Source organism: Myotis yumanensis, unplaced genomic scaffold (assembly GCF_028538775.1).
Source record: "Myotis yumanensis isolate MYYU_CA2020_CCGP unplaced genomic scaffold, mMyoYum1.0.hap1 SCAF_4, whole genome shotgun sequence".
Classification (NCBI taxonomy): Eukaryota; Metazoa; Chordata; class Mammalia; order Chiroptera; family Vespertilionidae; genus Myotis; species Myotis yumanensis.
In genome coordinates this window covers 24,909,510-24,937,246 of record NW_027223755.1, presented here as the reverse complement: position 1 = coordinate 24,937,246, position 27,737 = coordinate 24,909,510, and the positions used below count along the sequence as shown (strand labels likewise).

At 40.5% G+C, this 27,737-nt stretch overlaps 1 protein-coding gene across 2 annotated transcripts in view; it reads left to right on the top strand.

Moving 5' to 3' along the window:
- The window catches only part of ADCY2 (adenylate cyclase 2), a 283,755-nt gene that overhangs the window by 208,489 nt on the left and 47,529 nt on the right, over positions 1-27,737 (top strand). For both annotated transcript variants that reach the window (XM_070411956.1, XM_070411955.1), the window contains exons 13-15: positions 4,018-4,087; positions 6,381-6,478; positions 15,347-15,431. In XM_070411956.1, the coding sequence (XP_070268057.1) occupies positions 4,018-4,087; positions 6,381-6,478; positions 15,347-15,431 (253 nt within the window). The remainder of the gene's footprint in view (positions 1-4,017; positions 4,088-6,380; positions 6,479-15,346; positions 15,432-27,737) is intronic.

Genomic DNA, 27,737 nt, shown 5'->3' with positions numbered 1-27,737 from the left:
AGTTGTAATTCAGATATACTGGCACAATGAATTAACACCTGCCTAAAGATCCTTTATGTGCCCTAAATGCAACATGTGGCTTGAATTAAGTCATTTCCTCAAGTATCAGTCCAGTGTTCATGGCTTACAAAACTCAGTGTTAGGTGCTAGGGACACAAGGAAAGAGAAACCTGGTCTTGAGCACTTCCTGCTACCTACAGGACACAGACAGATAGGTAACTGAAATCTGGACTGGAATTAGGGGGCTTTGCAACTTAGGGATGAGCTGGTTTTATTTCCCCTTTATAAATTTCACTCATTTTATTTCCAAGCTTATATAATTCAGGACTATTTTTAAGTTAGATGTTTCTCAATAAAGAAAAAACTTTTAATAAGCTACCTGTATACATGATTCATAGTTTCATAAGTACACAGTTCTGGAAATGAGTATAGTAAAAATATATCTAAATTTTATTTTCTGTCCTTTTTCTATATTAACCAACCTTTGATTCCTACAATTAGTCTCATAAAAGAGGGCAATTACATATTTCTGCAGCTAATGTAATAATAAGAATTGCCAAATATGTCTGTTTCCCTGAATCTAAAGATTATACCCTTGAATCAAAAATTATTATTGCCTGGTCAGCATAGTTCAGTGGTTGAGCATCAACCTATGGACCAGGAGGTCACAGTTCTATTCCCCGTCGGGGCACGTGCCCGGTTATGGGCTCGATCCCCAGTGAGGGGCACACGGAAGGCAGCCGATCGATGATTCTCCCTCATCTTTGATTTTCTATTTCTCTCTCCCTTTCTCCCTTCATCTCTAAAACCAATAAAAATACATATTTTTTAAGTATTGTTATATATAGTTCCCAGTTTTAATGGTGATGGTTCTGGGACACATTACTGACTTCTGTGCCCCGACTGAAAGTGCAAGGCTTGTCGTTGAGTCTTGTGGGACATTCACACTCATCATGGTCGGCACCATGAGAGTCTTCCTAACTCTCCAGGGGTTCCAGGCACAGCATATCCACATAGACCTGGAGATGTCCCTCCTCAGACATGCTGGTCTCCAGGGGTAACTTGTCGTTAACGCAAATCTGAGACCTCATGTACACTTAGGGGCCCTAACCTGAAATCAGTAAGTGACTGATTACTGGATAAAGTGTAACAGTTCACCTGGCTTTTCTCCTGGATCCTCAAAGGCCTTCGCCCTTTATTTCCCGAATGCCTCTCAAGGAGTCCAAATCCATAGGCAGATGCACAATGGATTGGAAAGTTCTATATTAATAAATTCGTGTGAATTGATTTTTGTTTGAACAGATGTAATTTTTTTGGAATTTTATGTAAAATACTAGAGGCCCAGTGCACAAAATTTGTGCATGGGGTGGGGGGTGCGTCCCTCAGCCCAGCCTACACCCTCTCCAATCGGGGATTCCTCAGGGGATGTCCAACTGCCTCTCACAATCCGGGACTGCTGGCTCCTAACTGCTCACCTGCCTGCCTGATCGCCCCTAACCCCTCTGCCTGCCTGCCTGATCGCCCCTAACTGCTCCCATACCTGCCTAATCGCCCCTAACTGCTCCCCTGCTGGCCTGATCACCCCTAAGTGCCTCTGCCTCGCCCCACACCCGGGACCCAGGATTCCCTCCTCCAGCCAGTCACAGGCACCCGGGACCCGGGCTTCCCTCCCTCTGGCCAGCTGCAGGCACCCAGGACCTGGGCCAGTCACAGCTGCAGGAGACCGTGGACAGGCAGCTTTGCCTGGGCCACTTCTGGGCCACAGCCACAGGTGCCCGGGACTGCAGGTCGGGCAGCTTGTCCCTTTCTTGGGCTGCATCCACAGGTGCTGGCACCCAGGACTGCAGGGTGGGCGGCTTGTCCCTCTTCTAGGCCGCAGGCGCAGCCATTGGCACCCAGGACAACAGGGCGGGCGGCTTGTTTCTCCCCTGGGCCACAGGTGCAGATGCAGCTGCTGGTACTCAGGACCACAGGGCAGGCAGCTTGTCCCTCTCCCAGGCCACAGGTGCTGGTGCAGCCACTGGCACCCGGGACCATGGGGCGGGCAGCTTATCCCTCTCCCGGGCCACATCTGCAGACTCAGCTGCTGGTTCTCGGGACCACAGGACTGGCAGCTTGTCCCTCTCCTGGGCCGCAGGCGCTGGCACCTGGGACAACGAGGCGGGTGGCTTGTCCCTCTCCCGGGCCACAGGCATAGGTGCAGCCACTGGCGCTCGGGACCATGGGGCAGGCGACTTGTTCCTCTCCCAGGCTGCAGGCACAGGCACAGCCGCTGGCGCCCGGGCGGGGTGTGCGGCTTGTCCCTCTCCCAGGCCGCAGCCTGGCTGGTCCCCATTCCTCTCTCTCAAGCTCATTTGTGCCTGACTGGTCCCCCTTCCTCTCTCCCCAGTGTTGAGTGTCTGAGCCATTAAGGCATGACAGCATGAGGGTATGGCAACCATTTGCATATTAGCTCTTTATTATATAGGATTTTATCTCTAATGTTTTCATATATGTATATGTTCTCTCTTCCTATATATAGATATAGATGTAGACCTAAGGTTATATATACTTGTAGAAATATACATATCTATGCATATTCATTATAATTCAGATTATTATATTTGTAATTATTAACATACTTAAGAGAAGTTAGGAAAGAAGAAATATAAATTCATCAGTTAATGACTCAAGCCAGTTGGTCATTATTGGTGTTTATTTTTAGATATTTTTCTTGATGCACACATTTCAATTTTTTTATTACTTAACTTTTTTTCAGAAAATATATGTTAATTTTATGGCCAAATGCATTATTATATCAGGCACTGCACACCCGGCTTGCTTGGTCATATGTCTGGTGTCTCCGCTTAGCTTGTGATTATATAGAGCATTCCAATGAAAAGTTCTTTCATTAAACTCTTTCTCTATTTCAACTAATTTCTTAAGATAGATTTTTGTGAGTCAATCAATGAGTAAGCATGCATACTTCCATATAATTTTTATTCTTTTAACATCTGAGTGACATGTATGTATTTATTCACATGTGTTTATGTTAACATAATATTAGTGATCTGAACTGCTTGATTCTTATATTAGTATTTTCAACTGATATTTTGGTAAAACATCTTCAAATACTATTTTTATTTTATAGAAATAAAAAAACATAACGATGATTTTACTTATATGTGAAATCTAAAAAATGAAATAAATGAACAAACAGAACAGAAACAGACTCATAGATACAGAGAACACTTTGATGGTTGCCAAATGGAAGAGGGTTTGAGGGATGAGTGAAAAAGGTGTAGGGATTAAGAAGTACAACTTGGTAGTTACAATAGTCAAGGGGATGTGAAGTACATCATAGGGAATATAGTCAATAATATGTTAATAACTATGTGTGGTGTCAGATGGGTACTAGATTTATCATAGGGACCACTTTATAAGTTATGTAAATGTCTAATCACTAGTCGCACACCTGAAACTAATATAATATTGTATGTCAACTGTAATTATATGTATTTAATTGAAAAAAATATTATAAAGAAAACAAAACATAGCATAACAATGAAAGGATTTTCAGTAAGGGTAAAAAGCAAAATCTCCTTGCCCAGAACTTGAAGGGACTCTAAATGGGTTTGACGTTCTGTGATGTGTTGCTTGGTATAAACGCAGAAATACAGTGCTTCTCTGTGGACCAAATGCTTCAGGACATGACACTACCATGTGATTTCAGTAAAACATCAGGGAACACATTTAATAATGTACTTGAATCCCTAGTTATTTAGTTAGGATAACTTGAGTTTCAAGCTGGTACAACAGATGGTTGCTAATATCAAATTTTCCAAGGAGGGCAGTGTGAATAGGAATATTATATTTGTGGATTCCATATCCAGTTATTTGGCATTGTACCTTTTTTAAAATATTCAATTTTGGATGATTTACAATAAAGAAAGAAGAATGCAAGTCACTTTTTTAAAAGTAGTTCCAGATGTTTGGTTGGAGGTTTGGTTTTATGATGTCTGCCCTTTTTATTTCTAGGCAATGGCTCAAGTCCGAAGACATTCAGAGAATCTCATTGCTTTTCTACAATAAAATACTGGAAAAAGAGGTAAGCTATATTTTTCTTTAAAATCAATCATTTTTTATGACATTTTAGTTTTTCAAATTTCTTCATGAAATTATACTCGTGTTTTTTCTTACTTGTGACATTTAAACTGCCTCTAGCTATATCCAACTCTTTCTACCTTTTCTATAATTCTTCCATGCATATATTGTTTTGTCATAGTTCTTGGAACCAAGCTTCATTTCTGGCTAGTCATCATTCTCAATACTCCTGGTGGTATATGATGTCTGGAACACATCTGAGATTGGGAGCTTAAAGAAAGGAGCGTGATCTAAACAAATTCTTCCTGATAAATTTACAGTGACTTTGCACAAATACTTTTAACTTTTTGACAAAAATATGAGATTTACAGTCAACGTGTTTGGGAGAATTAGAAACCTCAAACTTTTAGGTTTTGTTGCATCTCAATTCTTTCACATTATGAATCATAAAATAAGAGCTATTTCAGGCACACATAATAAGCAGACATTTAATTTTTACATGTCAAGTTTAACATGGATTTTCTAAAATGAATTAAATAATTGTTATAGAAAGGACAACTGCTCTAGGTCAACTTTATTTGATTTGCCTTTTGTTTTGTGTTGATACAAAAAAGGAACAAGTTAGAGGCGATTTTTATTATCCAACCATGTAATTACAGTCTTAGTTTGAACAAAAGCTACTGTATTTAAAATGCTATTAAGGGAATTCAGTTCATTGTTTTATGGATATTGAACAGAAAAAAATCAAATACCAAAATTTCTCCCAAAATTCATCAGGGTTGGATTATGCAGTTACACCAAAATTTTCTTTTTTTACTAGTGGTCAAGAAGATCAATTGTCTGCTTCTAAGTCAACATATTGACTACAGATGGTTTACCATAATGATGTTTTATATAATTCATTACTATTATTTTGACCATTTTTTCCTTGAATAACTTTAACACATACTGATGGTTACTTAATGTGTAAATGGTAAAGTAGTCCCTTCCTGGTAGAAGTCCATCTCCTTTATTAATTCTATAACTCATAGCTCTGCACAAAGCCCAGCAGAAGGGAAAAGATAAGGATGTAATTGAATGCGTAGAATGTAATCACATTTCTGCGCTTTTGCTAATGTAGCTCCTTCATCAACATGTAAATTATCCCGGCTAGTAAGTCACAAAATTCATCAGAAAAACATTCTAGCAAATAGAAGGTGATCGTTGTTTTAAAATGCCACTTTTGCTGACATTGCCCATGAGGACATATTTGCAGAGGCCAACTTTCAGGCGAGGTTGAGAGAGCATTGAGATTTAAGCTTGCTTTTTGTCCATCTATCACCAGCCTGCTCTTCAGCCCTGCAGGAAGGATACAAGGTAGCAAGGAAGAGAAACTTCAATTCAGCACCCAGAGATCCAGCATCCCTCACTAAAACCCCAGTGGCTAAAACCCCAGCAATTCATACTATAACTTCCCATAACTTGGGGAGCAGTCTGTGCAGATACAGCTAATGCAGCCTGCCAGTATTGTCCGGGGGTCTCAATAGCATTGCCACAGAAACTTTATTTCCTTTCATTTTATTATAAAACTCTTTTGAGAAGCAGTATAGTCTCAGCTGCAACTTTGGCTGTCGTTTTTCCTGCATAACTCAGGCAGGGGCAGTCCCAGGTGGGCAGCTACACTGGTCAGTGTACAGTCCTGGGTGGGATCGAAAGCTGCGTGGACAAGTAGAAGGAATGTCCATCAGCCAGGCTCAGACAAGCAAACAGAATGAATGTGGACCTAGACAAAGCCTGCCGGGCTTCCCTAGCTTGTAAATTTACACATTACCTCTAAGTAGCACTAAAATAAATAACAAAATAAACTACTAAAACTAGTAAATTGAAGGAGGAAATTACATTTTCTCAGTAGCATTCAAAAGTGAAATATTAAGTGAAAATTTATTTGCTTTCCCCAAATAACTGTGGGCAACAAGGGAACCAGGGCTCCCGCACAGTTCACTCAGTTCACTGGTCCATCAGTCACTCACTTGTCAGGTGCTCTCTCTCGTTGATGGAGTGATTGATTCAGTTACCTTTAAATGGGTTTCTGAACATGCCGGCTTATATAAGTCACGGTCTTTGGAAGTTACAGCTCATTTGGAGGGAGGAAGTACTCATTGCCGGGGATGAACAGCCATCGTCCTCAGCTCATTTGTGCCACCGTCTATAATGTAGGAGTGTGATGCATGAACTGGGTAGAGTTAGGCTGCTAGATGACTGCTTCAGCCCTTCTCTTACTGAACTGCCACTCACAGTTTCCTCCTTCTCCCCCTTAGTACCGAGCCACGGCACTGCCAGCGTTCAAATATTACGTGACCTGTGCTTGCCTCATTTTCTTCTGCATCTTTATCGTGCAGATTCTCGTGTTACCAAAGTAAGTGCATGTGGTTCTCCATTGGGATTCTCATCTGGTACCATCCTGCTGGCCCATGATGCTTAAGGGTGTGAGGAGATGGTAGTTTCTAAACAGAGGGGTTATGTACCATACCACAGTGATGGTGGAAGGGGTAGACCTCAGGACCTGTGAAGTTAAGTGGTCTCCATGCATCATGTTTAGTTATAGAAATATTGGATTTTCAAAGTGGACATGTGGATTCATGTTCCAGTGTTTCCTTCTGCTTTGATTTTCATATTACTCTGATGCCCAGTTTCAGAAATATCGCCCAGGAAAACTTTACCAAAAAAGGCAAAATTGCCCGATGTTGTTTCTAATATACAAACAACATCATGTATATTGAAAGGACAAAACCTGCTCTGGGCACACTTAGCCCACCCATTCATTCTGATTTCACAGTCTTCTCCATGAAGTCCAGGCCCTGCCCCCATCTCTGATTGTTACAAGTCACTGTCCAACTGGCCTCTCCCAGGACAGACCTGAAACAGACAGGAGAAACTGGGTAAGCTGGATTTCACAGGTTCACACTTTGGGGCGGACTCCTGCTAGTCCCACCTATTGGTGAAAATCCAGTCACTCTGTGATTCCTGGATTGTCTTTCTCCCTCATCTTCTTAATGAATGAAGTGTACACCAACTGACTTCCTTTAAAGAAACAGATGTTTCCCATTCTACAGCCTAAAAGAAAAAGAAAACAAATCTCTTGTCTTTTGATAACTGGGGATATAGAAATAAATTTTAAGATAAATGTTCTTTCCCCTTGTTGTTACCTACTCTGTTAAGGCAAAACAATCATTTTTAATTTAGTATAATTTAGAGCATTTGCGTTTAACTTCTGGGGCACAGCCAGCATTTGTGGGCAACTTGAATTGCTAAGGCTGGGTTACATTTTGTCTCATTGATAGAAAGCAAACTAGAAATGAAAAGTCTGTCTTTCTCTCTGTACTCGAGAGGATATTCTTCTGAACACTGAGCCCATTCTAAGGCTTTATAGAAATATAACAAATCAAAATATTACTCATATATGTACAATCCAAAGCTATCAGACCCCTTTTAGGAAAGTGTTCCCACTAGATTTCCCCTCCCCCATAAGTTAGCATTAAAATGTGTGGGCCAATTGAGTTCTTCTAAAACTTAAGTGAAATTTGCTAATGTCAACTTACAAGTTTTTTACTTTAAAAAAAGTTAACAAATTAAGTTCCTTCTAAGTGCCAGGCCTGTGCTACATGGTTCAAGAGAGAAACAATGGTCCCAGCATGCACAAGGCTTACAGGCTGGGCATTGCCCTGGCCGGGTGGCTCAGTTGGTAAGAGCATCATCCCATACAACAAAAAGGTTGTGAGTTTGATTCCGGTCAGGGCACATACCTAGATTGAAAGTTCAATTCCTGGTCTGGGCATGTGCAGGAGGTGACTGATTGATGTTTCACTCTCCCCCTCTTCCTTTCTCTTTCTCTGAAATCAATGGAAGCATATCCTCAGGTGAGGAAAAAAAAAAAAAGTTCTTACATCTCTGTCATGTATTTGGATTAATAATTTATATAATCTTCTCAAAGAGCAAAATAATAAAACATTCTCTTTTTTAAAAAAGTTACATAGACGATACAAGTACTACCAAGGGAAATGGATCCTTATTATTACTCTCAAGTAGATAAATTCATTCATTTTCTGTATCTTCCTAATAAGTATTTTTTATATTTTCTACATCATAATTAAGATAGTTTATCACCCACGAGAAGGAGTTGGAAGAGAGGAAAGTGAGTCAGCATTTTAAAAGATGATGTCAAAGATGGCCTAGCTGGTTTGGCTCAGTGGATAGAGCATCGGCTTCCAGACCAAAGGGTCCTGGGTTTGATTCAGGTCACAGGCATATATATACCTTGGTTATAGGCTCCTCCCCAGCCCAGGCTCTGGTGGGGACTTATGTAGGAGGCAACCAATCAATGTGTTTCTCTCACATTGATGTTTCTCTGTCTTTCACTCTTTCTTCCACTCTCCCTAAAGATCAATGGAAAAATATCCTCAGGTGAGGATTAACAACAACAAAAAAAAGATGAAGTCAAAGATGACAGACTTCCAGGGACCAAGAAGAACATTTCATGACATTATACTTTTAAAAGGAGATGTCTGTTCTGTCGTTGCTTTTATTTTCGTGTCTCTCTTTTATTGAATTGTTTATTTATGAGGACCCATACATATGTTATTTAATTATGGCAGTCCATTCTCTCCAGTATCATCACCAGTTATTATGTGTTTCTTGAGCAACAAGTTAGACTTCGAGTGTGAACATTGTGAAATCTGTGCTGGTTGCATTTCCCTCTTTGTGTTGGCAGTCAGAAAGTTCAGAGGAAGGCCTGTGGGCTCCTCAAATAAAAAGAGTTGAAACTTGAGTGTGTGTGTGTGTGTGTGTGTGTGTAACTCACTGAATGAGTTATTACAGGGAAAGGATACATTAAAATTAGCCTAAGGAAGAGACACATAGGGCAGAGTCTAGAAGGGGCCCAAATGCAGAGCTTCTGGCTGTTCTCTCCCAGGGGAGCATAGAGGGATTACCTTCTCCCAGCCACCATGTGTGGCAATACCCACCAAGTGTCGTCAACCAGGGAAGCTCACCCAAGCCTTTGGTGTTCAGAATTTTTATTGAGGCTCAATCACATTCTGCCCATGTGACTGCCTGTTGGTCTCCAGCCTCCTCCTGTTATGGGGCTAACATATTGAGTCTCCAGTCCCTTCATAGTTGAGAGCTGCACCTCTTGTACCAGCTTTATGTTGTATTATATTATATTATACTAGAGGCCCGGTACACAAAAATTTGTGCACTCGGGGGGGGTCCCTCAGCCCAGCCTGTGCCCTCTCGCAGGCTCGGACCCCTTGTGGGATGTCCATCTGCTGGCTTAGGCCTGCTCACTGGGGGGATTGGGCCTAAGCTGGCAGTCAGACATCCCTCTGGCAGCCCAGGAGCTCTCAGGGGATGTCCACTTGCCAGTGAGGAGCAGGCCTAGCTGCAGTCGGACATCCTTAGTGCTGCTGAGGAGGCGAGAGAGGCTCCCACCACCACCACTATACTGGCAGCCATCAGCCTGGCTTGTGGCTGAGCAGAGCTCCCCCTGTGGGAGTGCACTGACCACCTGGGGGAAGCTCCTGCATTAAGCGTCTGCCCCCTGGTGGTCAGTATGTATCATAGTGACCAGTCATTCCCAGTCATTCTGCTGTTAGGGTCAATTTGCATATTACCCCTTTATTATATAGGATAGAGGCCTGGTGCATGGGTGGGGGCCAGCTGGTTTGCCCTGAAGGGTGTCCCGGATCAGGGTGGGGGTTCTGCTGAGGTATCTGGCCAGTCTGGGTGAGGGGCTGATGGCTGTTTGCAGGCTGGCAAAGGCCCCCAGCAGGGACCCTCACCCCATGAGGCTGTGGCCATCCTGGGTGAGGGGCTCTTGGCTGTTTGCAGGCTGGCCAAGGCCCCCAGCGGGGACCCTCATCCCATGAGGGTGTGGCCAGCCTGGGTGAGAGGGGCTGGGGGCTGGGACCTGCACCTGACTCGCTCAGCACTGGCCCCCCTGCCTGGGTCTGCTCCGGGACAACCTGAGCCACCACGCCAGCTCGGGCAGGCCCCCCTGCCTCTGTCTTCGTCTCCGTTCCAGGCCTCACCTGCACGCGCAACCTCCTCCTGTCTGGTCGTGACCCATTACAGAGTCCCAGCCTAATTTGCATATTACTATATATATATATATATATATATATATATGCTTTATTTTATTTGTATTTTGATTTTTTCTTTGATATATATAGACCCGCTTTACCCTCTTATTTTCATTTACCTTGCTTTTCTTCCCTTCCTAACTTATTTTTTTCTTTATTAAGTTAAAAGAAAATATATGTATTCTTAACTTAATTAATTTTAAAGGTAATCGTTATATTTCTTCTATAATTATTTCTTATCATTTTAGGTCCAGATAGTAATTATAGTCAATATTTATTTAGATTTACCCATATTGTTTACCAATTCTTTGCTCATTGATGCTTTTTAAAAATTCCTTTCTTCATTTTTCTTCTTACTGATGTATATTATTTATTACTTCTTTTATTGAGGGTCTGTGAGTTCCCTCAGTTCTCATCATCTTTGCTAAATAAATGTGTCAGAGGTTCACAGAGCATTGATGGAGGGACCCATATCACTACTTGGGGGAGGAGAAGTGAGAGCACAGAGGGAAGAGAGCCATGGCACTAACTAGAATTCCAAAGAAAGGCTTTGTTTACCCATTTAAATGGTTTATAACTAATATAACTTTCAGACTTTTTTGGTGGGGGAGGAGTCTGTAATCTCTGCTGGTTTCTTTCTCAGCAAACATGCTTCCTTGCCCCTGTCAGAACCATCTTTAAGCAATGAACTGGCTGGGAAAAACCAGAGAGGAGAAAGGACCTAGTCCTGAATCAGCCTTTTCCATTTACTGTAACAATATACTTGATTAAAGTGCCAAAGTCGAAAATCCTCACTAAAAAAAATGCGACTTTCCTTGCCTCATGACAGGGAGGAGTCAGCTTTGCTTTTCAGTAAGTACATAAATCAGTTATACTTGGGTTTTAAAAAGAAACAGCTTTGCAACCAGAATGTTAATTAAAATTGCTTATGTTATATAACATCATGGTATGCTTAATGGGCCTGAACATGCTTTTGATAGAACAGGCATGATAAATGGTTATAATTAAGAGCTTTTGAGCAGCCATTACTTTGCTTGGTGGTATTTCTGTTCCCTGAGATAAAGGGTACCTCCAACTGAACAAGAGGGTCTGTGCGCCATGGACAGGAACACGGGACAGCCTCAGGTTGAGCATGTCAGTGAGAATTCGAGCCACTCTGGGTCTGAATGCCAGGTTGTGACATCGTATTCTAAATACAAGATCGTATCATCTACAAGTAGAGATAGTTTTACTTGTTTGTTTCCAATCTGATGCCTTTATTTTATTTTTGTGCCTAATTTCCCTGGCTAGCTCTTCCGGTATAATGTTCAATAGGAGTAGCCCCAGCATACATATATTCTTGGAACAATGAGCAAGATTTTTATTGTTTCCATCTTTATTAATAAATCTTTTCAAAATTTATTTCAATCTTTTTATTGTTAAATTATATACATTTGAATACACTAGTCAAATAAGAAATCACAAGAGAAATAGAAAGTGCTTTGTATATCAAAACATAACATCAAATTATCTGGTATGTACTTAAAGCAGTCATTTTAGAGAGGAATTTGTAGCTTTCAAATGCTAAAAAAAAAAGAAAAGAAAAAGAAAGAAAGAAAATGAAACAGTTAAAATAAAAAGTCTCAGTTTCCAATTTAGGAAGCCAGGAAACAAAGAGCAAATCAAGAATGTAGAAGGGAATAATTGGTAAAGGAGGAAGAAAAAATCGATAAAATAGAAGCCAATCAATACAGAAATAGTAAAGCCAAAAGTTGATTTTTTGAAAAAGTTTAATTATTGCTAAACCATTACCAAACTGATCAAGAAAGAAAAAGAGATAATCACAAAGCATCCAAACTAATAATATAGGGAATGCAAGGGAATCCACTACAGAGCCTACAGACATTGGCAGGATAAATATGGAATGTTATAAGTTACTCAAGGCCAGCAAGATTTAAAATTAGATGAAATGGAAAAATTCATTGTAAGGAGAGTCTATCAAACCTGACACATATAGAATAGACCATTTAAATGTGTATGTACATATTAAATTTGATTTTTTTTAAATCTTCACACAAAACTTCACATGCAGGTGATTTTCTGTATGAATCCTACTATACATTTTAAGAAAATAAGATGGAAGGAACTGCTCAAATATTAACGAATTTTATAAGTGTAAATGGATAAAAATATCCTATTCATGGACAGAAGCTCAAAGATTGAGGCTACAAATCAAAGGCCACACTTTTGTATTATATATGGGAGATCAACCTAAAATTAAAAGAGAAAGTTTGGAAATAAAGATGGAAAATAGTTATTTTGAGAAACAGCTTACAGAAAAAAGAAAGCAGCAGTAATATAAATTTCTGACAATACAGAATTCAAATGCAAGGCATTCAACATGACAAAAGACCTATTATGGTACAGTCACCAAGAAAGTTTAACAATCATAAATCTTTGTGCACTCCAGCATCTCTTTGAAGTAAATAAAGAGAAACTATTAAAATGTTCAGATATATTGACAAATCCACAATCCTATTTAGAAATCTTAATGCATTCTAAAATTGACAGACCAAATTGAGTCAATAAGTCAGCCCACTGGGGATTTGAATAGATATATTTAGGCCCTCTGAATAGATATATTTAGAGAACATGCTTTGTTTCCAGAAAAATAGAAAATACATATCATTTTTAAAAAGCCATAAACCATCATAGAAGTAAAGCCTGTTGATCACAGCCTAGAAGAAAAATAAACTGTCAAAGTATAAATAATAAGCACAATCTCTAATCAAATCTGTTGAAATTAGAAATAACAAGAACAGACCAAAAATAGCCTCTTTGTAGAATTTATAAATTAGACTTCTGAATTACTCTTGTATTAAAAGGAAATTGAAATTGAAATTACAGGCCTTTTAGAAAAGAATGACAATTGAGTAGCTATAAATCAAAGCTATGGGATTTGGCTAAAGTGGTAATAATGGGAATATTTATGTGCTTAAATACATTTATTAGAAAATACAAAAGATTAGCAACAAGTAACAATTAAGCAAAAGAACAATTTAAGTTTAAATGAAGACGGATTTTTTTGAAGTTAAATCAGAAACTAATAATCTAAAAAACTATCAGAATGCATAGACTTTAATAATATTCCAAAAGCTTTGAGAAAATCAACAAACATGCAAAGTTTCAAAAGTCTGATTTAAAGAAAAAAGATAAAAATAAGATTTAGTACAAAAAGAAATTACTTCAAATATGGAGACTTTAAAATTTTCAAGAGAATAATATAATATTTTATATTTGAACATCTAAATAAAATGGATAATTTTCTAGGAAAATTTTCCAAATTGACTTAAAAAATAGAACCAGTAAACATGACAGAAATGTGACATATCTACTTCTAATCATGGATCAGGAATACAATTTCATGAACACAAATGTCATCCACACAACTTAATAGAGAAATAGCTTTTAGGCAAGTCTCCTAAGATATCTGGGTTTCAGTTTCTCATCAGTAAAATGAGGTGATAATATTAACTTCTATCCAGGAGTAAATTAACTATACATATGAAGTCCTTAGAAGAGTGCTTGGCATGTAGTAAATGATCTATGGATGTTAATTTGTGTCATCGTATCATCATATCATCACCATCACCTCATCAGATGGTTTTATAGTTGAGATTTACCAAACCTTCAATAAACGATTACTCGTTTGTTATCTAAACAGTTTCGGACCTAAGAAAAAGAAATAATGTTTCTGAACTCAACCTTTTGAGTCTGGCATTACCTTGATATTCAAAAGGAACCAGGTGAACATAGAGTCAAATGAAACTCCTGAGAGCTTATTTTATAAGAATAAAATGGATGAGAAAGGTGGCAAACAAAAGTTCAGCAGAGGAGTTACCGTGTTCCTCTTTAGTCCACCCCTCTGAGGTGTGCACTGCTTCACAGTCCCCTCCTTCCTCACTGTCTTGTCTGAGCAGGAGGCTCTGAGACTGTGTAGGGGAGATGATGAAGCTAGGGCAACTGGTGGAAGCCAGGGCCTCTGTGGCCTCAACCAGGGTCTGAGGACTGGAGTGATGTCTTAAGGAAGGATGTTCTAGAAGGTAAGGAGACAAACAGTGCTTATCTCTACTAGACTGTAAGCAGCTGAAAATATGGTTGACATCTTAATCATCTTTGTGACATTGCAGCCTAACATAGGCCTGGTGCATGAGCTGAGTCAATACTATAGGTGTATTTGGTATATAAACACCTTCCCACTAGAGATTTATTTCAACTTGTTGCTGACTTGCATCTAGATCTTCCATCTGTCTATTGACATTCGGAGTGTTGCTGCTCTTCTCTCTCTCTTCAGTTTCTCTAGCCAGTGTCATTGGCATGAGTTTTATTATGGTCTCAGACACACCTGACCTCTCCTTGGATGTTCCATTTGAATTTCTTCATCTTTGATTATTCATTATAGTTCTGCTCTTTTGATACCCCCCAACCCCTTTTATCTTTGGAATAAATGAAGGCTTACGAGGCTTTCATTTTTTAATTTTTTAAAGGACTGCTCAGAAATGTATATAATTCTTATAAATACTTGTAACCTGTTGGTAGCACAATCTGTAACTCAGTGGGCACATTGTTCACATGATCATAGAAAGCTTGTGTGTTCATTGACTCGTGCAAGAATGTAAAAGCCAAGGCCTGTGAAACCTTGGGAGAACTTCAGAAAAACACTTAGATGCATTTATTTTTTAAGGAAGTTGAATCTGGTTGGATTGTAGTGGGGAGGGTGAAGACTCAGTGTTACCTAAGTGAACAGGAGTAAGAATGCTCTGGAGGCAGCAGCTGCCAAAACATCAACAGCAGGGAAGAGGACACGGTGACGGAAAGTGCTAGTTGCATAGGTGAGTCCAAAAAAAGATAATTTTTTAATAAAGGACTGTGTATAGGGTGGTTTTAATGAGCCATCATCACAAGTCAACCAGACACAACTGTGGACGTAGTTTTCTATGGACATATTTTCAGTTTTGTTTTACGTCCATTTTCATTTCTCAAAAAATTTAGTGAGGATTGAAGTCCTCATTTAATTAAGTCCTAATTAAGATGAAGATATGGCTGACGGCTTTCCAGGATGAGAGAAACTCTCCCCACACTAACCCATTCTTTTCTCTTTCCTGTAGAACCTCCATCCTCGGGATCTCCTTTGGAGCTGCGTTCCTCCTGCTTGCCTTTATCCTTTTTGTCTGCTTTGCTGGACAGCTTTTGGTAGGTACTTCAAATATTGAACTTCTTTGAAAACTGTGCTCATTGAATGAAAACTGATTTCTTACCTAAAACAGGGAGGTTATTGACTTACCATTTCAAGACATACAGATCCCAGTAAAGAAACATGTGTCCTTCCTGTCATCTGCCAAAAATACAAACTGACGCAGCTCACACACAACCAAGACACTAATTTGAAGATTATTTGAGATGTTGGATGTCACATCATAAAATTGTAGTTAGGTCCACTTGCTTCTGTCAGCAACTTTTATCATCTTCTCAACATTTTCAGAATATTTATAACTGTGACCATATAAGTATAATGGGAGACTTTGAGTATACAGGAGAATTAAAACTCAAACCAAATATATCTTTTATATCAACTTTCCAGATATAAAATCTTAGAACATCAAAATGGCAAATGCAAAAATTTTTTTAGTGTTTTAATTTAAGGCAATCATTGCAAGCTCTTATGGTAGATGCTAGTTCTGGATATAAAAAGTAAATCTACTTGAGTCTAAAGCAGTGGTTCTCAACCTTCCTAATGCCGCAACCCTTTAATACAGTTTCTCATGTTGTGGTGACCCCCAATTTCATTGTTACAAATTGAACATAATTAAAGCATAGTGATTAATCACAAAAACAATATGTAATTATATATGTGTTTTCCGATGGTCTCAGGGGACCCCTGTGAAAGGGTCATTCGACCCCCAAAAGGGTTGTGACCCACAGGTTGAGAACCACTGGTCCAAAGCAATGAGAGTATCCTAAGAAGGCCAGCAATGGGATAGAAGTCACAAAAGAGAGCTGATGTTCTATTTTGTTCATTGGAGATGGGTTGAAAGAGGAGAGGCCACTTTTGAGCAGAGTTCATAGGCATCCTCTGTGGAGACACTTCCCTTATTTTTGTTAACCAAAATTTTAATGTCACAAAAAGTTTGTTACACAAAATAAATAGGAATAATCCTTAAAATATCTGCCAATGAATGAATGCATTTTATGAGATGTGTAAGGTTAAGGAAATTTCATATTTTTCATATTTCTGAAGTCATGATTTCTTCTTCCAATTAGACTTTGACAAGAGCAAGTAGATGACACAACCAAGGAAGCAGACCTAGAGTGTGCAGGGCTTCTGGTCACTTCTCAAGGTTGTGCTACACCCATAGGATGCACTGTAGCTTCTAGGAGAGCACTTTTCTCATTCTACCTGGTTTTACCCTTTTCATGTGTTTCTTCATTGTAATGTCATTTTTCTTTTTTAAAACATATGGTAGTATTACCTCCAGCAACATCAGTACAGTGACAGAATAGCCTCTTAATGGTTTGGAGCCCCGGGTGTCCATTGTATTCTAGTCTGTGTTGAAATCTTTTGCCCGAAAAGTGCTAAGATTCCAAAGCATGTCTTTGTCTCCATGTCGCCCTCCTCTTCCTTGTACCTTTACAAACGTGTGTGGGTTTCTATTTGCTGGATCATAGTTTAGATTATTTAAATTGGATTGGAAACTCTCCCACAAGTGAAACTAAGGTTTCTGATTTCCTGGCATGCACACAGCATCTCTTGAAAATCCCCTGAAGATACCATAGGTTGTAGAGAAGAGAGGACTGGGTAAATATTGACCCATGGGAATCCTTGTCAAGTTCTAAAATGCTTCATACACAAAGAAGCCTGATTTTCTACGTTGAAATTTTCCTTAGGTGGAAAGCATTTAGCTCCACCCTCTGTCTTCCTGGCCTCCAGAAGGATGTGGAAGCCCATTTCTCAAGTTTTTAGAACAGGAACTATCATTTGTGCTTCTTTTGAAATCCAAACCTCATTGTAAAGCACCTTAAATCATTTTGCCTCAGGAGCCATAGTTGTCATTTTCTAGTCCAAGGCATCCAGTTGTGGGGTGAGGGGATCATAGTGTATATTTAGGGTTTCAAGTTCATTTTTTTTCCCTTCCCACTAAGTTTCTGTAAAAAAGGAACACAGGGCTGGAGGCTGAAAAATGAATCTGCAGAGCAACTTTGCTGTCTGTGTGGGAATGCTCTGCTCTCATGAAAAGTCTCCCCTCTCGGCCTCAGTATAATCCATCCTCACCATGGAACTTTTCATGGCTCTTGATTCCTCCTGTACCCGCCCTATGGTCCTTCAGGGCAATGGAGAGAGAGCCCACACACACAGTGCCTGCTTCCTCCAGTTCCTGGGGGGGGCTTTTCAGACCTGACATCCACACACCTGATGCTCAGGGGTTCTTTTTAACTCTTTTTTGTCTCAGAGAAAAATTTCAAGGCTACAGAATGAACTGGTGCCTGCCTCAGCCTCACAAGAAGAGCCTATATTTTGACAAAATGGTCAGGAAGGCTAGACTTAAAGACAGCTTGGTCTTTCTAAACTTGAATCAGTAGGACCCGTGAATGAGTCTCCCCCCAGTGGCCAGCTGGAATCCTTGATCCAGAGGTAATCCTGGTAAAATTCAAAAAGGAATTCTTCTCATTCCAATAAGAGGTTCCTTTTACTATTTATGTGATTCTGTAAGGATTTTTTTTTAACTGTAAACATCAAACATTAATGCATAGCCAATCTAAGAAGGCTTTCTGTATGCTTTCTAGTCTACCCTCCAAATTCAAGCAAAATCTATGCATAGCACAAATACTCCTTAATGATCTTGGAAAATACATTGCTACATCCTAACTGCCCATTCCCTGGCCTCCTGAAAACTACCAAGTTGTATGAGGTTTTATTATGCTTTGCATTTAATTACGGATGAAATACTGAGTTTATGAAAAAGTACTTAATAACCCGACTCACCTTCTATTAACTTGTGTTAACTTTCTGAAAACGTAAATGCCAAAGGCAGAATTCATACTAATATTGATATTAAATTCTCTGTGTGAAGAATTAAAGTAAAATACTTTCATATAAAGGAGGTTGATAAAAGGTGAGCCTAACTGATATTTTTCCACCAAGAGCTTTACCTTTGTTACCCTATGTTACACAAAACATACATGGCAAGTAAATAAAATTGATTGGTCATTGTAAGACTGGGTTTGATTTTTTTTAAACAGGTGGAGAAACATCAAAATGGGCACAAAAGTAAGAGTGCTAATGAAATGCAATTCTTTCCTGTTGATTAAAAAATCACACAGGTGTTCATTCAGTGACACATTCTGAAAAAATTTTTCAGGAAAGTATTTGTTAGTGTCAGTATTGCAGTGAGAAGCCCAGACTGCCCCCCACTCACACCCCTGCCTTAGGGGCTAAGGCAGCCGTGCTCCCCCTGCCCTGCCCCCGTGGCCCACTCCTCAGTTCTTGCCCATGCGGGTGCCCTCCATGCTTGCTGGCCTTCCTAGAAAACTTTTCAGAAACGGCCCCGGCCCTTGTAAGGTGTCCTTTTTTGAGCTCCTGAGACTTAGGGTCTGTACCACATAATTTGGCACTTGATTACATGGCAGCTCATTCAACCCCCTTTTTGTGAGTGTGAATGCTTTCTCCCCTGATATATAGCAGGTTCCTTACGACAAGAATTGTTTCCTACACTTGCTTCCTCTCTCCCAGTGAACCCAGCAGAATGCTGACCACGGAACTGTGTTGAATAGCATGTGCTAAGTCCCTGCTGCTGGACTCCTATCATTTCTATCTTCCTTCCTCCCATCCCCCAGCAAGCTCTGTGTAGCATCCCCTTGTCTCACCAACGCCATCATTCCCAGGGGCTCCGAGAGCCCATGTTAATCTTTTCTCAAGACATCCTTGCAAGGGGCAGGTTCTGTGTGTACAAGAATGTGTGAACGAGAGAGCAGTGGTGACAGTGGCCCCATCTTGCTGCTTTGGAACTCTTCCTTACATGCGCCATGATTCCTTGACTCCGACATGCTTCCGGCTGACTCCTCAGTTGGAAATGATCCTCTCACCTTCCTAACCCAGCCCTGTGGAGCCCACGGCCAGCTTTCCCAGTGCCTGCTGACTGGGCTTCCTCTTTGGTATTCTTATTTGTATTATTTTAGATGAAATGATCCTCAGTGAGTTTGCGTCAGCCCTGTTTTGTTCATTGTCGTACTTTAGGCACTTGAACCACAAGATAAATATTTAATATCAGTTAGCTTGAAGGAATGTTGGGTTGCACCCAAATGCAGCCTCCTGGCACCACTGCTCAGAAAATGTCCCACCATGTCCTCACACACCCTCAGTTCTTCCTTGCTGGCAGCTCTGAATTCAGCTACCATCGCTGCATCCCTGCTCCTAATTCTGGCAGGCTGCTGGCCAGGGACATCCTGGCCCATCACCCTGGAGTCCTCTCATGTCATATCTCATTAGGCACCTTGGCATCAGTGCCTCCAGAGGTACTTAGCTTCCAATGGCAGAGGCTGGTTGGCATTTCAGAGTTGGAAGCTCGAGAGCTGAAACAGAACCCAGGACTCTGGGGTGCCATGGGCTTCAGTGAGTTTCCTATTCTGATCATTCAGAAGCTTCCCCCCATGGAAAATAATGCAGAAGGAGTTGTGAGCAGATCTCTTGAGGATGGAAATGGAGACTGGAGCAGGCTCATAATTATCAGTGTGATAATTATAAGACCTGCAAAGGTTTCCTACCCTCGGTTAAGATTCTTTAACAGTGGTTCTCAACCTTCTGGCAGTTCCTCATGTTGTGACCCAACCATAAAATTATTTTCGTTGCTACTTCATAACTGTAATGTTGCTACTGTTATGAATCATAATGTAAATATCTGATATGCAGGATGGTCTTAGGCAACCCCTGTGAAAGGGTCATTCAACTGCCAAAGGAGTCGCGACCCACAGGTTGAGAACCGCTGCCTTAGAAGAAACACACATACTACAGTTAATGAGATAGAACCTTGCATTTGCTACAAACTTGCCCTGCAATGTAGAACAAGTAGGTGTTAGAGCCAGAATCTGAATCTAGCCTGAGAATTCTTAAAATTAATTGGAGACAGGTTCTAGGGGGCTAGTCTATATGTGGAGTCGCCAACAAACAAGTGCCCACCACTAGACAGTGATGTCTATGTTCATGGTCACTGGCCAGCACAGCACTGAGGGTGCCTTGTGTTGACTGCTGAGCACCCATTGATAAAAATCCTATATAATAAAAGCCTAATATGCTAAGTGGCCAGTCATCTGGTCGTCTGTTCAACCAATCAAAGCATAATGTGCTAATGATATGCTAAGGCCACTTAACCACTCACTATGACATGCACTGACCACCAGGGGCAGACAGTCAACCAGTCGACCAGTCGCTATGACATACACTGACCACTAGGTGGCAGACGCTCTGACTGGTAGGTGACCTTGCTGCTGGGGTCCGGACATGCCCTGGAGTCCTCCCTTATCCCTCCCTAGCCCTGATAGTGCACCAGTGGGGTCCCTCAGCCTGGCCTGCACCCTCTTGTAATCCAGGACTCCTCGGGGAATGTCAGAAAGCCGGTTTCGGCCCGATCCTGCAGGCTAGGCCTAGGGACCCCACTGGTGCACAAATTCGTGCACCTGGCCTCTAGTTACATTCATAAGTCAAGATAACCTCACATAGAACCTCATTTGTATTCTCCTCCTCTAGTCTAATTTACTAAAATACATTTTTTCAGATGTTGTCCCATTTGATTTAAAACTGGATTCTGGGGAAAGTATAACTCCATTAAAAGACTTTTGGTAAAATGGAAATAAAATATTAACTTATAAATATATGTAGACTCTAAAATATTCTAGTAAGAAAGTACCTTTAATATTAATACTTTGCAAAACGTTTTCACATATATGAGCCCTTCAAAGGGTTTTCATATATATTATTTGGTAAAACAATCCATTTTATCTAAGAAACTAAGACATAGAATAAGAGATTCAAGTTCATGTTTTCATTACAATCAGCAATTTAAAAAAAACTGTTATAGTAGTAATAATAATAATGTGTACATTTTCTGCCAGGTTTAACTTTCTAAACTACATTAAGTGGGCTTACATCTCGGTAACAAATAGAGCACAGTGATTATAATAAAAAATACTACCCCCAAACACACACACACACACACACACACACACGGAAACAACAACAAAGCACCTTTTAGAACAAGTACGCCAGATACACCAAATGAAAATGTTAGAAAATGTCAGAAGACCTTTTCCTCTCGACATGGTCGTCTTGTGCTTTGTACAGCGGAGATAATATGATGCCAGCCTCCAACCTTGCTGCAGGCAGAGATGAAAGCACAAGTACGAGGTCTCCTGGGGAAGAAAAGTCGGTCACACACCGGCTGGTGGAAAAGCTTTCTGCCCCACAGGAGTGTTTTTCCTTCAAGTCTATTTTCTCTAATGTCAATATAACTACCAGCTTTCTCTTGGTTCGTATTTTCCAAGAGAAAGTGTCCCTTTTCCATCTTTTTTTTCAGCTTGTCCTTGTCCTTATGCAGGTTTAGTTGTGCATGTGATAAGCAACATGCAGCTTTATGTTATTGGCTCAGACACAAAATCCCCCTCTGTTACCTGACAGGTGTCATACACTTCAGTGTATTATAATTACTGCTACAAACTCATTTTGCTTTTTTTTATCCCTCATGTATCTTCTTTGTTTCTACTTCTTTTTTTTCTCCTTTCCTGCCTTCTCTTGAACCAATTGGATTTATTTATTCTCCTATAGTCCCTCTAGCAACTTGGAAATTATAAATTCTGTTTTCTTTTGGTGATTAACTTAAAACATGTAACTGTGCACTTGACTCACAGAATCTATTACTATCTCCATCTTCTTGTTGAAGAATACAGAGACTAAGCTCTAAATCTCTAAATCTAATCCTTCTTTTCCATCTTTCATCTTCTTGAAATTAAAAACTCAATAGAAGCATAACCAATGTATACAGACAGAAGGAGGGTGAGGGCATGTGCTGGGGGTAGAAGTGGCCAGGGAAAGGTCAATTGAGGAGGAAAGGAAACATATGTAATACTTTAAACAATGAAGAAATTATATTTTTTTAAAAACCTCAATAGCTATACTGAAGGAGTGATAAGAGCTGAAGAAATAATGCATAAAATAACACAGAAAGACAAAGAGTACTGTTTAAATTTTTCTAAATTTAAACTGGTTTTATTATTCGTTGTTATTTATTCTTGTTGTTTGCCGATTTCTCACCATTCTCCATGAATATCGTTCCTTCCTCCAGGATTCGGTGTCCATATTCTCAAAGGATTATTCCTTTTCTAATCCTTTCAGAGACAGCCTGTGCATAAAATATCCACTTACCTTTTGTCTTGGAAAATCGTCTGTTTTTGATAGTTTTTATAATAATTTGAAAGCATGAGTCTGTATTTTCCTGGACAATAAATATGCTCAGGAGAAAGCTACAGTCTAGTGGCTGTTCCTTGGTAGATAATGTCTTTTCTTTCTGGTTGTTTTTGTAGTATTTGTTATTTGTCTATCATGGGCAATAGATTTCTTTTGTTAAAGTGTAGGTAGACTTTTATTTTTCCTGTTTGCGACTCAGTGTGTTGCCTCGATCACAGAGCTCATATTCTATCCAGGCCCACAAAATGTTTGTCCATATCTCCTTGTATTTTGCCTCTTTCCCAGTCTTTCTGTCCTGTTTTTCTCAAACATTCATTACAAGTATGTTGAAACTTTTTATTGTAGCTTCCGTGCATCAGTATCTTTTTTATATTTTTCATCTCTTCACCTTTCTGTGCAGTTTTATGTGTAACTCCTCACAGCCATCTTATCCTCTTTAGAATAACTCTCTTGAGTTTTTAATGTCAGTATCCACATTTTAATCTCCAGAGATTCTATAAGGCTCATTTTTTAAAACACCTATTATTTTCTCTTAACTGCTCATTTATTAAAGACTCTAACTCATCCTTATTCCTTCAATCTTATTTTATAGGCTATTTCAGATTGGTATAATATCTACAGATCTTCTTGTGCTAATTCCATAATCTGTTATATCTGTTGAGTATTTCTTGTGAGGTCCATTGTCTTAGGTAGTTTGTAATTTTTTTTTTATTGTGAGGTCATTTTCAGTGGGAATGGCTTCCCCACGACTGGGACATGCCCTGCACCCAGTAAAGTAAAGTATCCTATATAATAAAAGGCTAATATGCAAATTGACCGAATGGCAGAACAACTAATTGCTATGACGTGCACTTACCACCAGAAGGCAGATGCTCAATGCAAGGCTGCCCCCTGGTGGTCAGTGCGGTCCCACAGGGGGAGCACCACTCAGCCAGAAGCTGGGCTCACGGCTGGCAAACCGCTCAGGGGTCCCGGATTGTGAGAGGGCACAGGCCGGGCTGAGGGACCCTCCCCCACCACCCCCGCCCTGCACAAATGTGCACCAGGCGTCATTTATAAGCAGTGTTGTTCTTTCTTCTGCCACAGCCCCAAAGACTTCTTCTGGTTTTTGAACTGATTAACAACCCCTCGACTTGAAATGCTCATTATGAAGCAGATCATGTAATTTCAAATCCAACACCTCCATTTAGAGTTTGAATTTGTCATTAAAGTTTATTAGTGCTTCCCTCAACCAATTCATGGAGTTCTTCTAGACTTGTTTACAGGGAGGGAACAGCCTTTTGAGGCCTCTGGTTTTATTCAGGGGTCTTGGTTCCAGCTGCCCACCATTTGCAGACCCAAGGCAACATCTTCCTCCCTGTGTTCAGTCCCAGGACACTGTTTCTCTAGTACTGAGCTGCTTCTTTGTTTCTGGCCCTTGGGAATTTCCTTTAGGGTTCATCATGAAGACAATGAATATATTGAGTAATCATCTATTGAGTTTCTACTAGCCGCTGAACACAGTGCTGGCCTGTGGGTGTACAAAGACCCGGGTGATGTGGTCACTGTTCTCAACCAGCTCTTCCTGTGGCCAGAGATAAGCATTTCAGCAAAGACAATGCGATGTGGACAGGCTGTGAGTGCCACGAAGTGGGTGAATGACGGAGGAATGTGGCTCACTCAGGAAGTACAAAAGAAACGGGTTGATTTTGTAAAATATGATTGATTGAAATAAAGCATTCTTTCTGAAAGAAATTCAAGTACAATTAAGTAATCAAAGCACACATGGCAGTCTCTGTGACATTAACTGTTACAAGTAATTATCGCTGCCATTCAAAAATACAGTCCTTGGCCAACTAAATGCCAAAGAAGGTGTTCCTTTAGGCAAATACACAAAAGTACATGTTTATCTGATAAATTTCACCATATTTGTCAGGCAAGATTTTAAGATAAGTTTTGTGTTTCTAATAATGCAAGCTTGTTACTCAGCCACTATGACATAGTTATAATTTTTCTGAATGTTGTTCTGAATTAAAACTTCACTTGATATAAGCACCTACTTATTTCCAGGTACTTAGTTTTATTTTTTTTAAATGGACACTAATGAAACCTCAAAAGCTTTTACAATTACTGCATTAAATTATACGGTATTTTAGAGTGAGAGACTACCAATTGTTTCCAGTACAAAACATTAAAAAACAAAAAATAAGAAGAAAGGAAGGGAAACATTTTTGGTGGGAATATTTTTTTAACCCAAATACAGTGCATGAACACTTTATTGTATTTTTCTGTGGAGAATATTTTGCCTTTACTGAATGAAGAACATTGACATTCACCCTATACCCTTTCTAGCAAACCACACTGCTCCTTTTCCCCAGCACCATCTCTATGATAGGGTTTTCATATAAATTTATATTCTTTTTCCTTTACATCTCCCACTGCATTTAGTACTAATACCAAATTTGTCAGTGGGTGTGGCATTGACAACCAAGAGCATTGCTAGAAGGCCCACAGTGAGCTCACTGTAAGTAAGAGGCAAACACAGGATACAGTGAGACCCACTGATGATCAGGAGAGGGAGGAAACAGAGTTGGGTAAAATTATGCCAGTAATTAAGCCAAAGATCAACTAGAGTGACTAACCTGGGCTCATTTCCATAAGTAGCATCTTCTGAATAAATACTGAAATGTTCTTTGAGATATTATTATTTACTAGGGGCCCAGTGCATGAATTTGTGCACCTTTAAAGTAACTGTGGGCCGCAAGGCTGCAGTGTGCATACGGCTGGATCTTGGTCCAACCTCCGTGCCCCCATCCGGACCCTCCCATGCAGCCCCCAGTCCCCTCTCTGCCGGCAGCCCCACTCCCGCTGCTGCTGCTCCCACACACTGATAGTGCCAGCCCCACTCGCACCCACTGATGGTGCAGAGCAATTGGGTTCGGCTCCAGCAGCGGGTGCAAGTGGGGCAGCACCATCAGTGGATGTGAGTGGTGGCTGCCGGCCCCGATCGCCCCTCAGGAGCAGGGGGAGGTGGAGAAGCCCTGAGGGACGATCAGGGCCAGCAGCTGCTGCTTACACCCACTGATGGCGCTGAGCAATCGGGACCAGCATCAGGCGCCAGCAGTGGGTGCAAGTGGCAACTCTGGCACTGGCTGTGGGTGCGAGTGGGGCCGGCGCTGACAGTGGGTGCGAGCGGCGGCTCCAGCGCCAGCAGCAGGTGCAAGCACTGGGCAGGACCTAGGCACGTGGGAGCAAAGAATTTTCAGTAACCAGAGGCTCAACCCGATGACAGCGACCAGTGCCCCACCTTGGTCTGGCGCTCCCGCTCACCTGCTCCACCATCCCACCACGGCTGATGCCCGCCATGTTCCACGCACGCCCCCTGGTGGTCAGCGCACATCATAGCGACCAGTTGTTCGGTTGTTCCACCATTCAGTCTATTTGCATATTAGCCTTTTATTATATAGGATGTTTCATTAGGATGGTATAAATTTTGATAAACTTATTTTTGCACCCAGAACTTTATTTGCATACTTAACCCAAAACAGAATAAACTGAAGTAAATGACCATGTCAAGATCCAATTGTAATTTTTATTCAGGACTTCAAATTGAATCAATGTTCCCATTTTTCCTTAGTCGGATCTTTTCTATTTTAAGATCTTGGTCTTTTTTTCTCCTCTTTTCTTCATTATTGGTTCCTTCTGCTTCCATAATCTTTATCTCCCTCCTCTTCTTCCCCAAATGTCCCTATAGTTCAGCGTACTCATCTCTTATCTTCTGTTTCTTTGTCCTTGCCACCAGCAATGCTTACCAATCTTTATATTTCAGTTCTATTCACTCTGCCTGAACTCGGTCACAGGAGTGAAAAGACTGGGGTGGCTGCCTGCCTCCCTGACCTTAAAAGCAATGAATATTTCTCATAAGTTTAAAAATGCTTGCATGGGGGTACTTTGAGGCATACATGAAGACTGAACAGGAGACTGAATTGAACCTACTACATCCTAAATTCATTATCCTGAACCCAGTGCGTGCCAATCCCATGGTCTTTAGTGAGGTGCCCCAAGTGTTTTCTTTCTAGGGGTAAATAGGAGCGTGAAGGTGTTCCTGGACACCCTGCCACATGTTCAGAAGGCACACGTGGACCCCGATTTGTAATTCTGCCCAGCATGTTGCAGGAACAGAAACAATTTCACGTGTGTCTGCCCACATCTGTCTCAGTAAGCAACTAATCTCATATTCCTATTAGCTCATTTGGCAAGATTATCATCATATATAATTCTAAAATTTAAACAAAGTAATTTAATTTCAAAAATAAGTCTGTGCAATAACTACATAATATTTTACCTAAGAGTGATATGGAATCTGAGCTGGCTTTAAATTTTTCCTAGAGTAATACAATTTTTCATTTCTGCCCTTAAACATATTTATTATCAAATTTTTTGATAACTTCTGTGTACAGACGCAAAATCATTGATTTTAACAATTCTTTCTTAAACAAAAACACTAATTCTAGTTGATTAAGATGCAGATACATATTAATTTACCAAAATCAAACCAAATGCCATCATCTTCTAATAGATGACTACGACATTTTACTGAATCTCTGCTTTTTACACTTTGTTATAGCTTCTCCTCCAGAATATAAGTCTGATTAAGGTCTGTGCTAGTAAATTGTTAAAAGTGGCATGCATTAAATGATAATGATATAAGTAAGCATCCTCGGGTGGGTGTCCTCCAGCTCTGTGACCCTCCAGGACACTGCATGTTCAGAGCATGAAAGTGCATCTTATTGGATGACATATTTAATGCCACCACCAAATCCTGCTCTTTAGAAGCCTGAGGTACAAATCTGGCTCCTCCCCTGGTGCTGGTGGGAAAATGCCCTCCAGAGCCCCACTGTGTGTGCCTTCTGCCACCAGCCAGAGATTCGGCTGCTGGCAGCCCCTGCAGTGCAGGGCAGCTCATGCTTCCAGACAGGCTGTAGGAGAAATCAGAGAAGGACCTGGGAGAATTAGAGGGAAATTAACTTGCAGAAAGTCTCACAACAATGGGGGTGTGATGCTGGGCC